General features: G+C 42.9%; 1 protein-coding gene across 1 annotated transcript; it reads right to left on the reverse strand.

Annotated features, from left to right (window-relative positions):
- Positions 1-4,033: 4,033 nt before the first annotated feature.
- LOC104308652 (pantetheinase) lies at positions 4,034-12,574 on the reverse strand. The gene is made up of 8 exons (XM_009909859.2): positions 12,354-12,574; positions 10,269-10,500; positions 10,034-10,164; positions 8,864-9,056; positions 7,822-8,113; positions 6,477-6,850; positions 6,140-6,310; positions 4,034-4,359 (listed from the first exon to the last, which is right to left on the reverse strand). Exons 1-8 carry the CDS (start codon positions 12,515-12,517, stop codon positions 4,234-4,236), a joined length of 1,683 nt encoding a protein of 560 aa, XP_009908161.2. The 5' UTR covers positions 12,518-12,574; the 3' UTR covers positions 4,034-4,233.
- Positions 12,575-13,129: the final 555 nt, after the last annotated feature.

Raw genomic sequence — 13,129 nt, forward strand, 5'->3', positions numbered from 1 at the left:
CCAGAGACTTTTGGTGACACTTTCCCTCCCATGGGGCAGGCAGGGATTAGGAGGGAAGGGGGTTGCAGGGGGCAGATGTGCTTGGGGCAGATGTGACTGTGTTAACTCAGGACAAGCTCCAAACCAGGATTTAGAGGAAGATGTTGCCTTTTGTCCCACAAATTTAAGAAGTTAAACCCAAAGCCATTTGCATGATAGTCCAGGTTAAAAGAACAAGTGATGTCACCTGTGTCACACTAATACTGGTGTAACTGGTTTAACTACAGTCTGCCCACAGCATCTCAATACCAGGTTTACTACAGTAAGTTATTCTAAACATCATCTTCTCTGAATTGATCATTGATTATTCACCATTCTTTACAGTGGTAAAGCTCTGAATTTAATTGTAATCAATACTGACAAATGGTGTACAGTCCCAAACCCTTACTACTGACTTCTTTGGAGAGCTACACACTTTGAGATTTACTCGTAAGTATAGCATTTTACCTCTTCTGTTTTGGCTTTGTGCTTTACAGCAATACTCACTCCTTTGTTTTGCTTGGTATTTCAAAATGCTTCAAACTGCATCACTTCAAAGTATTTTGTTTATTTGCTCTTTAATACAGAAATGTTGTCAGGAGGGAATACACTGAACTGTTCTTAGAGGTGTTCAGGACCCATCTGCCTGAGAAGGTCCTTATGCTGTGTTTCAGATGCACTTTGCCATTTTAATAACAAAGCAAACAAGCTGTTATTTTCAGCGTTCAGCAAAAGCAGTGAGCCTGATCTAAACCACTAGAAAGCCTTCCATCACACATGTCTGAACTGCCTTCTAGCTGAGGAAAGGTTAACATAAAATATAGTGCAGTTTAAGTTTCAGGATATCCAATTATGGGAAACAAGCAGATTAATTGACTAGATACATCCGTGAACATCACTAAAGGTAAATACAGTTTCAGATAGGTGTGCACTGAAGCAATTATATCCTAACTATATATCCTGCAACATTTTTTTTCACACTTATTTATATACATGATATAATCCATTACAGAGAAATACAGTTATTAGAATTTTAGTGCTGTGCTTCTACAATGAAATAAGAAGTACTTCTGTAGGGAATTTATACATGATTTGAATGCTAGTTTGCACTCATCAAGGAAAAGTAGAAGGTAACTCTTGAAAGGGTCAATTGCATGAAGCAAAATAATACTAGCTAAAATCTCCAGGTTCCCAAATGATGTCAAGAGCTTGAAAAACTAGCTTTTTAAATTATAATAAATTATAATGTGGTGGGTTGAAATTTCCCCTCAACATAAAATTGCCATTTATTTACATTATGCTACTTTCTGTTCGAGATCTGTGGAAAATTTTTGTGGTGGGTTGAGAGACCTCAAACGGTCACAATTTTCTAGGCACAGCCTAAAACTACCACAACTATATACTTACGAATTTAAGTTATATCTGACATGTATCTCCTTGGAAAGCAAAGCTGAGTGACATAAACATAACTGACACAAAACAGGGAACTAGAAAACAAAATTACGTTGAAAGAATCTTCTCACCTTACTAGCTCATTTCTATTGATTATGACAAGATTTTCTTCTTAGCCCCTTGAATTCAGATAGTAAATATAACATTTTGGGTGTTGTAGTTCACTGTTTTGAGTTATTCAGGTAAAGGGGTACAAGGGCAGATAGGTAGGTGTTTTTGTTCTTGCTATAAGTAACGGAGTATCTTGTCTCACCCTCACCTCCCTTTCTTTCTTTCCCTCCAGTTTCCATTTTGTTTCTTTCTAGTTGATCATATTTTGATTTTAATAGCTAGTTTCTTTTTCTCAAGTCCTATAAAGCAGAATTTCTAGTCTAGCTGTGGATGTCTGCATTAGTCAAGTGCTGGTTATTACAATGCAGCATCTCACAGCTAAGAAAGCTGCAGGTCTGTAATTTGTTGCACAGGACAAAGTATATCCTAAAAATACAACAGCTGCTTCTAATATGTCACTATCATGTATTTAGTATACCAAAAGTTTACGTGAGTAAGAAATTCTAGGTTCAATTTAAACAGTCTCAAGCTCCGACAGGGGAGATTTAGGCTGGATGTTAGGAAGATATTCTTCACAGAAAGAGTGATTAGCCATTGGAATGGGCTGCCCAGGGAGGTGGGGGAGTCACCATCACTGGAAGTATTTATGAAGAGACTGGATGGAGCTCTTGGTGCCGTGGTTTAGTTCATTAGATGGTGCTGGACTCCTGTGTTGTGTGCTAAGAAACAGCAGCATACAGAAAAACAAATTGTGTGATCTCGGCAACTTCTGGATAACTATATGTTGGTGTGCGTGGTGTGGGAAGACACAGTTTCTTATGTGCCACATTTAGTGTAGTTCAGTGATAGAATAGAATAAACCAGGTTGAAAAAGACCTTCAAGATCATTGAGTCCAACCTGTCATCCAACACTATATAATGAACTAAACCATGGCACCAAACACCCCATCCAGTCTCCTCCTGAATACCTCCAGTGATGGTGACTCTACCACCTCCCTGGGTAGCACATTCCAATGACCAATCACTCACTCTGTGTAGAATTTCTTCCTAACATCCAGCCTAAACTTTCCCTGGCACAGCCTGAGACTGTGTCCTCTTGTACTGGTGTCCTAGGAGAAGAGCCTGTCTACAACCTCCCTTCAGGTAGTTGTAGAGAGCAATAAGGTCTCCCCTGAGCCTCCTCTTCTCCAGGCTATGTAATCCCAGCTCCCTCAGCCTCTCTTCACAGGGCTTGTGCACCAAATCCCTCACCAACTTTGTTGCCCTTCTCTGGACACATTCCAGCATCTCAACATCTTTCCTAAACTGAGGGGCCCAGAACTGGACACAGTACTCAAGGTGTGGCCTAACCAGTGCTGAGGCCAGGGGCAGAATGACCTCCGTGCTCCTGCTGGCCACACTGTTCCTGATACAGGCCAGGATGCCATTGGCCTTCTTGGCCACCTGGGCACCCTGCTGTCTCATGTTCAACCTACTCTCAACCAGTACCCCCAGGTCCAGGTTCTGCCTGGACACTCTCCGGCCACTCTCCCAGCCACTCTGACCCGAGCCTGTAGCACTGCATGGGGTTGTTGTGGCCAATGTGTAGAACCCAGCACTTAGGTGTGTTCAATCTCATGCCATTAGACTCTGCCCATCTGTCCAGCCTGTCGAGGTCACTCTGCAGAGCTCTCCAAGCTGTAAGCCAGTAAAGGGAAGGGCTGTCAATACAAAAGACCACGGGATAAGTATTGAGGCAGGGATAACTCAAGGCATATGTGGTGCAAATGAAGCTTGTTTGCTGCAGGACATGCAAGACAGAAATCAGGCCCAAGATTGCCAAATTTTAATGTATTTCTGAGAGAAACCCCAAATAATGCCCATTTTTCACATTATGTTGTAAAACATGTTTCAGGTACTAAAATACTGCCTATTTACCTCTGCTTTCATGGTTTTGAAGAAATTTTCCAAAAACCCAGGAGAAGACATTGGCAAAGTATGTTTATTTGATGTCTGATCTGAAGTGCATTGGACCCAGCACACCTCTACAATGCACAAATGCACACTTCTACAATGTAAGCTCAGAGAGACTGCAAAACTGAGGATGCTTTATGGAGCTCAGCCAGACTTGGCACCTGTGTGGGTTGTAGGCAATCACTTTCTCTCTTGAATACTACGCCTAAAAACATTTCATATCTGATTTTTCTCTTCATTCTACAGTCTCTTGGTCAGAATGGGGCTGAGGCCCATTGAGTATTAGGCAGGCCCTACTGATCAGTTTGCAAGCCTGAGAAACATAAATACCGTCTGAAAATTGATTATACAGTCTGAAAAACAGGGCAAAAGGGACAGAGACTTCTCTGTATAATATTTCTTCTGCAGCAAACTGGCAAACTTTACATTTCACTCTTTTCAGTATCAGTCTTCTTTCCAGTGTGATCCTTGCAATCCACATGGCCTCTCTGAGGAAAAAACCAAAAATAGTTTCTAAGATTTAATGTGACAGAGCATTCATACCACAGAAAAAGATTGCACTGGCTCAAGGGCTATTAAAAAGCTATACACAACAGAGTGATCACACTACTTTCTCCTGAATAAATCCAGCTGCAATGGCTGCTGCACAGAAGTGGAAGACTGCAGAAGAGGAGCGATACAGGATAACTGCTCATGAAGAGGTGAAGCACTGTAGGAAATTTCCCTTCTGTCAATGGTGACTCTGTAACACCTAAGGAGTTATTGTTGCATGGGTGTTCTCAGAGGGTGTGGCAGGTCCTTTTCATAAAGCCTTCCAAAAAGTGTTGCTGTTATGAGTGGTTTCGATGTGCCATGCTTGCTTTTTAATCGTCCATCTTGTAGCACCTAATTGAAAAGAGAGAGAATGACAATAACAGCCCTCTAACAGAGCAGTAGTATCACAGGGTGCTGAAAGGATAGGCCTTGATGCTGGGTATTTTGATGGAGCACTTCTAAAAGACAATCATGAAAATGAAAGAAAATAGAATTGTTTCTGACTCTGCCACTACCTTCCCACATTTCCTTGGACATGAGGATCTTTAAAACTTTCTCTGGCCCTTTGAGGGGAAGAAAAAAAACAAAAACAAAGAAAAAAACCAAAACAAACAAAACCAGGATGTGGGGAGGCCTGTGGATGTAATCTACCTGGACTTCAGCAAGGCCTCTGACACTGTCCCCCACAGCAAACTCCTGGCCAAGCTGTCAGCCCAGGGCTTGGATGGGAGCACACTGTGATGGGTTAGGAACTGGCTGGAGGGCCGAGCCCAGAGAGTGGTGGTGAATGGTGCCACGTCCAGCTGGCAGCCAGTCAGTAGTGGTGTGCCCCAGGGATCAGTGCTGGGCCCTGTGCTCATTAACATCTTTATTGATGATCTGGATGAGGGCATTGAGTCCATCATCAGTAAATTTGCAGATGACACCAAGCTGGGGCCAGGAGTTGATCTACTGGAGGGTAGAGAGGCTCTGCAGAGGGACCTTGACAGGCTGGACAGATGGGCAGAATCCAACGGCAATTACGATTTCATCTGGCCTCTTGCATGCCTGTAATCTAAGGTTTGTGAATGAAAAGTTATTTTGGCAAAAATATATAGAATCGTAGAATTGTTAGGGCTGGAAGGGACCTCAAGGATCATCTGGTTCAAACGCCACTGCCATGGGCAGGGACACCTCACACTAGATCAGGTATGATACTGTTTCAAGTTTAAAAAATAAACCCTACAAGCCCCTCAAAAATCTCTTAACTTTTTTAACTGCATAAGCTTTCTACTCTTTTTTTAATTTTTCTTGCTTGGACAATTTCTGAGTGTATTTGATTTCCTTGTTTCCTAAAATGCCCATCAGCAGAAACCTGTAGAAAAATAGCTCCTTGACAACTGCTCTTTATAGCTTTGGGACCTGAATTGGGAAGGCATATTTGCAAAAGAAAACACTAGAACATTGGAATATTGTGTCCAGTTCTGGGCCCTTCAGTTCAAAAAACACAGTGAGCTACTTGAAAGAGTCCAGCACAGAGCCACAAGGATGATTAGGGGAATGGAACATCTTCCATATGAGGAGAGACTGAGGGAGCTGAGGGCTCTTTATCTTAGAGAAGAGGAGACTGAGAGGTGACCTCATTCATGTTTATAAATATATAAAGGGTGAGTCCCGAGAGGATGGAGCCAGGCTCTGCTCAGTGGTGCTCAGTGACAGGACAAGGGGCAATGGGTGGAAGTTGAGGCATAACAAGTTTCACATAAATGTGAGGAAAAAAAATTTCACTGTGAGGGTGACAGAGCACTGGAACAGGCTGCCCAGGGGGGTTGTGGAGTCTCCCTCTCTGGAGATATTCAAAACTCACCTGGATGCATTCCTGTGTGAACTGTGATCCTGCTCTGGCAGGGGGGTTGGACTAGATGATCTTTTGAGGTCACTTCCAGCCCCTGAAATTCTGTGATTCTATTAGTTGTAGCATTTATATGTCCTTATCACTAAGGATTAATTTAATCCATCTATTTAAATGTCCCCTTGAATTACGGTCTGCAGAACCAAAGAAAGTGATTTTTGGATGAGACTTTGCTGCCATATGGGTTTCCAGCACCACAGCCTGGAAAACCTCTCAAACAGCTCCAGGGTGCCCCATTACCTCAAATTCACCGTGTGCCAGCTGCACCTCGCTGTACAAGACTTCTGGAAAGACATAGTTGGTACCAAATGTGCCACTGAGGGAGAACATCTCGAACTTGGTCTCAGCTGTTTCCACTGGCTGCCCACACGTGTTCAGGTCTGCGCTCTTGCACTTGAGCAGTGTGCATACCTGTGGGCAGGAGGATACACAACTACAAAATACTGTTAAGCTTTTCATAATTAAGAGATAGATTTGGTGGCAATAAAGTTGTCATGAGGTAGTACTGGACAAGTCTTTTGGGGTCATTTAGAGGTAAGCATATGAAACCCACATTTGCCCCTACAGAACCAGTTACCTGCCAGTGATATTTAATGAGAGAACCATGGAGTCCATCAAATGCACCCAGGACATACACTTCATCTTTGCTCTGGTTTGACATCTGATAAACCAAATGACAGCAGAGGTCTCCTTGACAAACTGTGTAATTTCCATCTTTGTATTTGAGGTGACTGAAAGTGAATATATCCCGCCGGACAGCTCCCGAAAAAGTGTCATTTCCTCCTGGGAACTTCCCAATGCTTGTGGCATACAAACTCCAGTTGACAGCAGGAGGGTAGGTGGGAGAAAGACGAGGGTGTGCACTTAGCTCTGCTACCAGGAGTTGTCCCTCCTCAGTCTCACTGTTGTAGTGATAGGTGGCAGGTCCCTCTGGTGTGAACAGCCCACTGCCTGCCAAAGACAGCCCCCGGCTCTCTGTCAGCTTGCACCCTGGAGTACAGCTTGACAGAGAGTCCAGCTGTCCCCTGAGCCACACTGGTGGGCTTTTCTGGTGATGTTATTTCTAGTTATGGAGAACTTTTAAGTAATTTAAAAGCACAGAATTGATAAAATACCCATCATTGTGAAAACATGACTTAAACTTCAAGTTTTGTGCTTTGCTGGATCTTAAATCTGGGCCTCAAATGGCAATTTAACATTTGACCATCCCTTTAAGAGCATTAAGTTCATTTAGATGTAAATCCGAGCTCTAACAGTGGCATACTTGCCAAGGAAGGAAACTATGGAGGTGATTATATTTCACAGAAGGCATCCCAGAGCTGTGGCCTAAACTCAGCTCAGTATATTTCAGACAGGCAAAAGTGTTCCTTTGTGGCTTTCACTTTGGCTTCCAGAAAGAGTTGCAGATGTAGCTACTGCAATGTTTTCTCAGTTTAAAAAGAAAAAAACCCAAAAGAAGCAATAAATAAGTATTCAGAGCAAACCAAAACCTAAATATCTCTAATTCTTCAACAGCCACAAAAACCTGAAAATCTTTTATTTAATATCTGAGTTTAGGTTATTAAATTCTGTTTGAAACATTTATTTATTTTTTCCTTCATTTTACTGTTGATTGAATTTTAGACAAAAAAGATCTGCTTCGAAAAAAGAGGCTGAAAATGTAAGTGAAACTTTGTGCTATTTTTGAAAATAAAATTTCCCATTGAAATGATCAAAATTTAATGTTGTGAACTTCACAATTTCACCTTCCCCAGAACATTTTCTTGCCTGCAGCTGTTTACTACATTCAATACAACATCAGGAAGATATTTAGTCTGACTGAAACACTGTTTGCCAGAGATTTCACTATGTGTAAGACATTTCTGCCTGCTTCTGAACTCTGTGCTTTGAAGACAATTTCCCTTTTCCCACATGCAACTCACCTGTCATTGCTGTGCCAATGTTGTGAGTATTTGCTGAAAGTAAATTGACACCCATGCCCATAGCCCAGGCAGAGTGAAACTCAACTGCAGTCAGAAATGGCAGGACATTCATCCAAGCTGTTGGGTAGACCATGGTGTCCACCTGCAACTTGTTCACCAGGACCATGGCAGGCTCATGGAAAAGGATGTCGAAGCAAGTGAAAATGCCAAACTTTCCAAAGGGAGTCTGAAAGGTGACAGCTTCTGGCTCTTTTGGGTAATTAAACTGAGTTTCTCCTCTAAACAGGTTGTACTGTGGGTGAAGAAAATGACATATCAGAAACTAAAAACAAGATTATAAACAGCTACTCATGCATCTGAGATTGGCCTTAAGGCAAAACTAGGATTTGAGGTACCTGAGCTGTCCAGCATAGGAGGTTTGCAGCCATCTAGCTGACCGTCTCCCTCTGGGGGTGGCTCTGCTCCAGCTGCTACTTGGAAGCAATACCTAGCCAATATTAACTGCCAAACCCTTGCCAAGAGTGCTCTCTGGCTTGATTAAAACTATACTGAGGACCAGCTAACATTTACTGAGTATGGAAAACTGTCAGTGCTTACTTTCTGATTTGGTATCATAAGAGTAGCCTTTGTGCTGCCTGGGGAGGTGGTGGAGTCGCCATTATTGGAGGTGTTTAGGAGGAGACTTGATAAGGTGCTTGGTTGCATGGTTTAGTTAATTAGGTGGTGTTGGATGATAGGTTGGACATGATGATCTTGAAGGTCTCTTCCAACCTTGTCTGGTCTGGTCTATTCTATTCTATTCTATTCTATTCTATCTGGCATACACTCTGCAGCTGTGATGTTTTGGGGAACAATGCCTGATCCATCAAGCCCTTGCCTGCTTTTCCCTCTGGCCAATAAGATCCTTGCATTTAATCAGTCAGGACTGGTTGTCACTTTACAATAATTTACAATTATTATAAAACTCACCTGAAATTAGTGCCAGCAGTACCAAAAATATACCAATAATCAATTAGAGGGTGATGCCGAAGTGCCTCCTTACCTTGTGGTAACGAGCCACCAGTTTCCCCTCTGGATCAAAGACAACATTGGTATTGTACTGGTAGCGACCATCGCTGGGGCAGCTGGGATCACTGGAGTTACACAGCTTCTTGTCCCCAATGTTTGCAACCACATAGATGGAGTTCTGCCTGGCCATGCAGCTGAGTCGTTCCTGCACTGGAGCAGGAGCAAATCTAAGGTATTTTTGGGGAAAGCAAAAACAAATTTACAAGTTGTAGTTTGGGTGTGGAAGAAATGCCTTCAAAATTAAGATTCTGATGAGTGGACAGTGCCAGGAGCTGGAAAAGATATAGGTCATAATTTCTGTTCATTTTATTCTCTGTTGATAACATCATTTTAAACTGCTGGTCTCACTTAGCTTTAAAAAATGGTCTCCCTGTGTTCTCCTTTCCTGTACCCCTAGTGTGTGGATATAATTCCCAGCTAGCACACATACAAATACATGGAGAGGTTCAGAAGGCAAAGAGGAGAATAAATCAGTATGTAGATAAATACAGAATAACTTTTAAAGAACTTTTCAGGCATATCTAAGCAGTGATTTCAAAAGATTACTATTGCTCATTTTTAAGACTCTTCACTCTAAGTCAGCTGCCTATAAACCTTTAGTAAAAAGTGGCCACAGCATTTACATGAACTTGGTCCTCCTGGCATTCCCTGCAGACACAGAGCAGCCTTGTGTAATGCATCAGTCTGTGCAAGTGATTGGATTTCTGGACATCACTTCTTTCAGCTCTAGATAAATATTTGGTGAAATGTGATTTAGAAATCAGCCAGCCACATAAAGTGAGGAGCTATTGCCTAATCTAATAGGAACTAGCTTACACTTACAGAAAATTTTCACAGTTAATCTGAAGTGATAGTTTTACATGTTTAAAAAAAAACAAACAAAAAAAAAATTATTTTTCCTAAAATGGCCTCAGTTTCCTCCTTTTCAGTTCTTAAATTGAGGCTGTTTCAATCCTTTTTACCTTGTATAACCCCACTACTATTTCATTAAGAGCTCTTTTTGATGCCTCCCATTTCTACAATGCTTAGGTTTTTCAATAGACATAATAATAATAAAACAGCAGTTATGCATTTACTGCAAGCAGCTCATGACTCCATGATGCACTAGTTTGAAACCACATAAATCGCTGCAGAAAACAATCACCTTGTAGGGTCCGTGCAGGGAATCCAGTTCACTGCTGGATCAGGGATATCCTCCAGGTAGGGGTAGATGGTTTCTCTCGTGAAACGCCAGCCATAGATGCCATCTTCCGGAGTCACAATTATGTGGGCACCCTGACACAACAGATTCCAGTAAGAATTCATCCATCAATGGATAACCAGGATGGGCAGCAGCAGAAGAAAACACAAATTAACAATGCTCAAAATACACCTTGTACCTGTTGGGCAGCTTCCTCGATGGCTCCTTCCAAGACATCCATGTTTTTGTTCATCAGGGCCAAAGCCTCCTCAGGAGAAACAGGCTTGTCAGTGACATCTGGCAGGATGACTGCATGCTCATAGACGGCTGCAATGAAGGTGCTGGAGGCAAGGGCCTGAAGAATTGTGAATCCCAACACTGCAGCACGCAGGAGAAGGTGGGAAGTGAGCATGGCTGGTGTCTTGCAGCTTCTGAGTTGGGCATGAAGAATACAAAGTGGACAGAAACAGGAGAAGTAAAGATTAATGAGTTTCCTCTGGACATAAACTTCCATTGAGCAATCTGGGAAAGTACAGTGTAGTCCTGCCAGCAACCATGACATGTCTTTATATGAAATATTTTTAGAAGCTGGGTCTCTTTTCCAAATCTAAATGCTGTAAGTAAAAGGGCAACAAGAAGTCAAGAGAGAATCTCAGAAGCTAGGCTGACCCTATACACAGCTCCATGGAAAGAGCACCTGCACGCTCCATTTTTACACCTCTCCCCAGGCTTCCAAGTCCATCTCAGGTGAGCCCAAACTCTTCTAGTGGCAGTTTTAGGCTCACCTGAGATGGTCACACTATTCCATATAAACCCTACTCTGTGTGGCTGTCCTCAGCTAAAAATTCTGTCAGTGCCAAAGGCAGGCCACCTGCATGAAGTATGCTCAGACTGTAGCATGATTATGAGACATGTGGTCTTGTTGTGCCTCTTGTCCTTGGGCAATGGCTTAGTATAGTTGCAGCAGGCACCCTGAGAATGTCCTCTCTCCTAGGTTCATACTGCAGTATAAACTAAACCTTGAATTGCGATGATGTCTTTCCCTGGATAAGCTGGCACACCTGCTTGCTTCGTGAGAAATAATTAAGCAACACAGCTGGGTTTTTTTAATACTCTTCATTACAAAAGGTCTTTTTTGCACAATAAGCAATCAGAAAATGTTCATACAAATCAGGTTTGGTTTTTTCCTCATTGAAAGAAAATTTTGCATAACTGTTTTAGAAACCACATATTACTCCTGTAGTTTCGTGTCCTCCAGAAAACAAAACCCTTTGCTAGAATCTGTGGTACCTCTAAAGGAGGTAAAGGAGCGGAGCTTGGATAACCATTTAGCATTCAGCAAGGAACCAAGGAAAATATTCTTCATCCTGACAACATCTTGCTCTTTGCTATGTAGTTTCAACCAGAAGTCTTGCTTTTGTCCATCAGCAGCACCAGGGCCTTTCCAAGTATCACCAGCACTTCAGTGTCCTCTGACAAGATCACACAGTGCTCATAGATGGTTGTGACATAGCTTTCCAGGGCTTTCCAGGGCCTTCAGAGCAGACAGTATCAAAAGCATAGCAGAGGCATGAGCTTTAGGAAGCCCCATGTCTGTTCTCTGGAAGTCACCCAAGAGGAAGCAAGGAACAAGCAAAGACAAGAAGCTTTAAAAGGCAAAGTCTTGCACAAAACCTAGGAATTCCCCAGCATTGAGCAATTCTGCCTGGCACCACTGGCAGAGATGTCACAGAGAAGTCACCACTGTGCTGCAGCTGAAGAAACATCTCACTTGCTTTATTTACTAACTGTTCAGGCATGGCATTACTGCAGCAGTGTAGCTCAAGGCAAGCCCAGGTCACAGCAGGAAAACAAGCCTGGGTTTGGGAAATGTCAGCAAAGACCACCACAAACATGTTCCTGGCCAAACATAAGGGCACAGGGTGCAGGCAGAGCTGCTGCCGCCACACAGGCACTGCTTTTGACACCCCAGCTCAGGAGAGCACCAGCTCAGATCTGCAGGACATTTAGTGGCTGCTCCATATCATAGGGGGCACGCATGGCAGGCCATTTGTCTGACCAAACTCATCAGCACACTGCTCACTGATATGAGCTCTAAAGATCTCTGGTCCCCAAAGATGTCTGTTGGAAAATCCAACAGAGCCACAATTGCAGGAGCCACAGTTTTGAAATGTTGCCTATTGTAACCTGCTTGCTTACATCTACAGAATGCTCCATCAGAAATCTGGGAGCAAAAGCTGCATGTAACAAAAATCACTTGTATCTGGTTGCTCAAGTTTCTTACCTTCTTTGGCTCTGAGTTAGCTGCCAGGAAGTGAAACACTTTGCTGCCGCACTTCCCTCAAAGAGTTGTTTATTGGTATCGGTGGTTACACACAGCCTTGACTTTATACAGGCTGAGTTGGTATGTGGATAATGGTTAGATTTGCATAGAGTTACCTTCTGCATGCTTGACTCACCCCACACAATAGCACATTTCACAACGATCAATGTTATGCAATCTTTCTGCAACACTAATTTAGCACCGCGACAGCTTACCCCACTCTGCTGTAAGAAAATACTCGACATACAAATGTGCCTAAATGCAACCACAATGGCCTTGAACCAAATCCTGAGTTCAAGATACTTGGCCTGTGTAACGGTGAAATCATATACTACTTACAGACACACTCCCTTAGCTAGAGGACTGGTAGCAGCAGTGAACAAACCTGAAGAAGCTGCCTCTCACCTCTGAAACAGGCCACGTGCTCCTGTGTAATCCCTTCCACATTCTGTGATGAGATCTTCTCACGTGCCATAGTCTCCCTTAAATCCAGATCCTTGCCCAGGGAGAGAGTTGCAGCATCATCTGCTATGTTCCTGTAGGCTACAAGTACAACATCTGCACCGAGTTTCTACCCATGGGAAGAGGATGTGCTGGACAATCCCATACCCAGACTGAGATCAGTCTGTGGTCAGACAGTAACTGACTCCAGCAGTGAATGAGCTAGGAGCAGAGATGTTGATCTACCATGAGTCAGGGTACATTGTCTAAGGCTTTTGACAACGTCAAAACCACGT

This window comes from Dryobates pubescens, chromosome 6, assembly GCF_014839835.1.
Source record: "Dryobates pubescens isolate bDryPub1 chromosome 6, bDryPub1.pri, whole genome shotgun sequence".
Lineage (NCBI taxonomy): Eukaryota > Metazoa > Chordata > Aves > Piciformes > Picidae > Dryobates > Dryobates pubescens.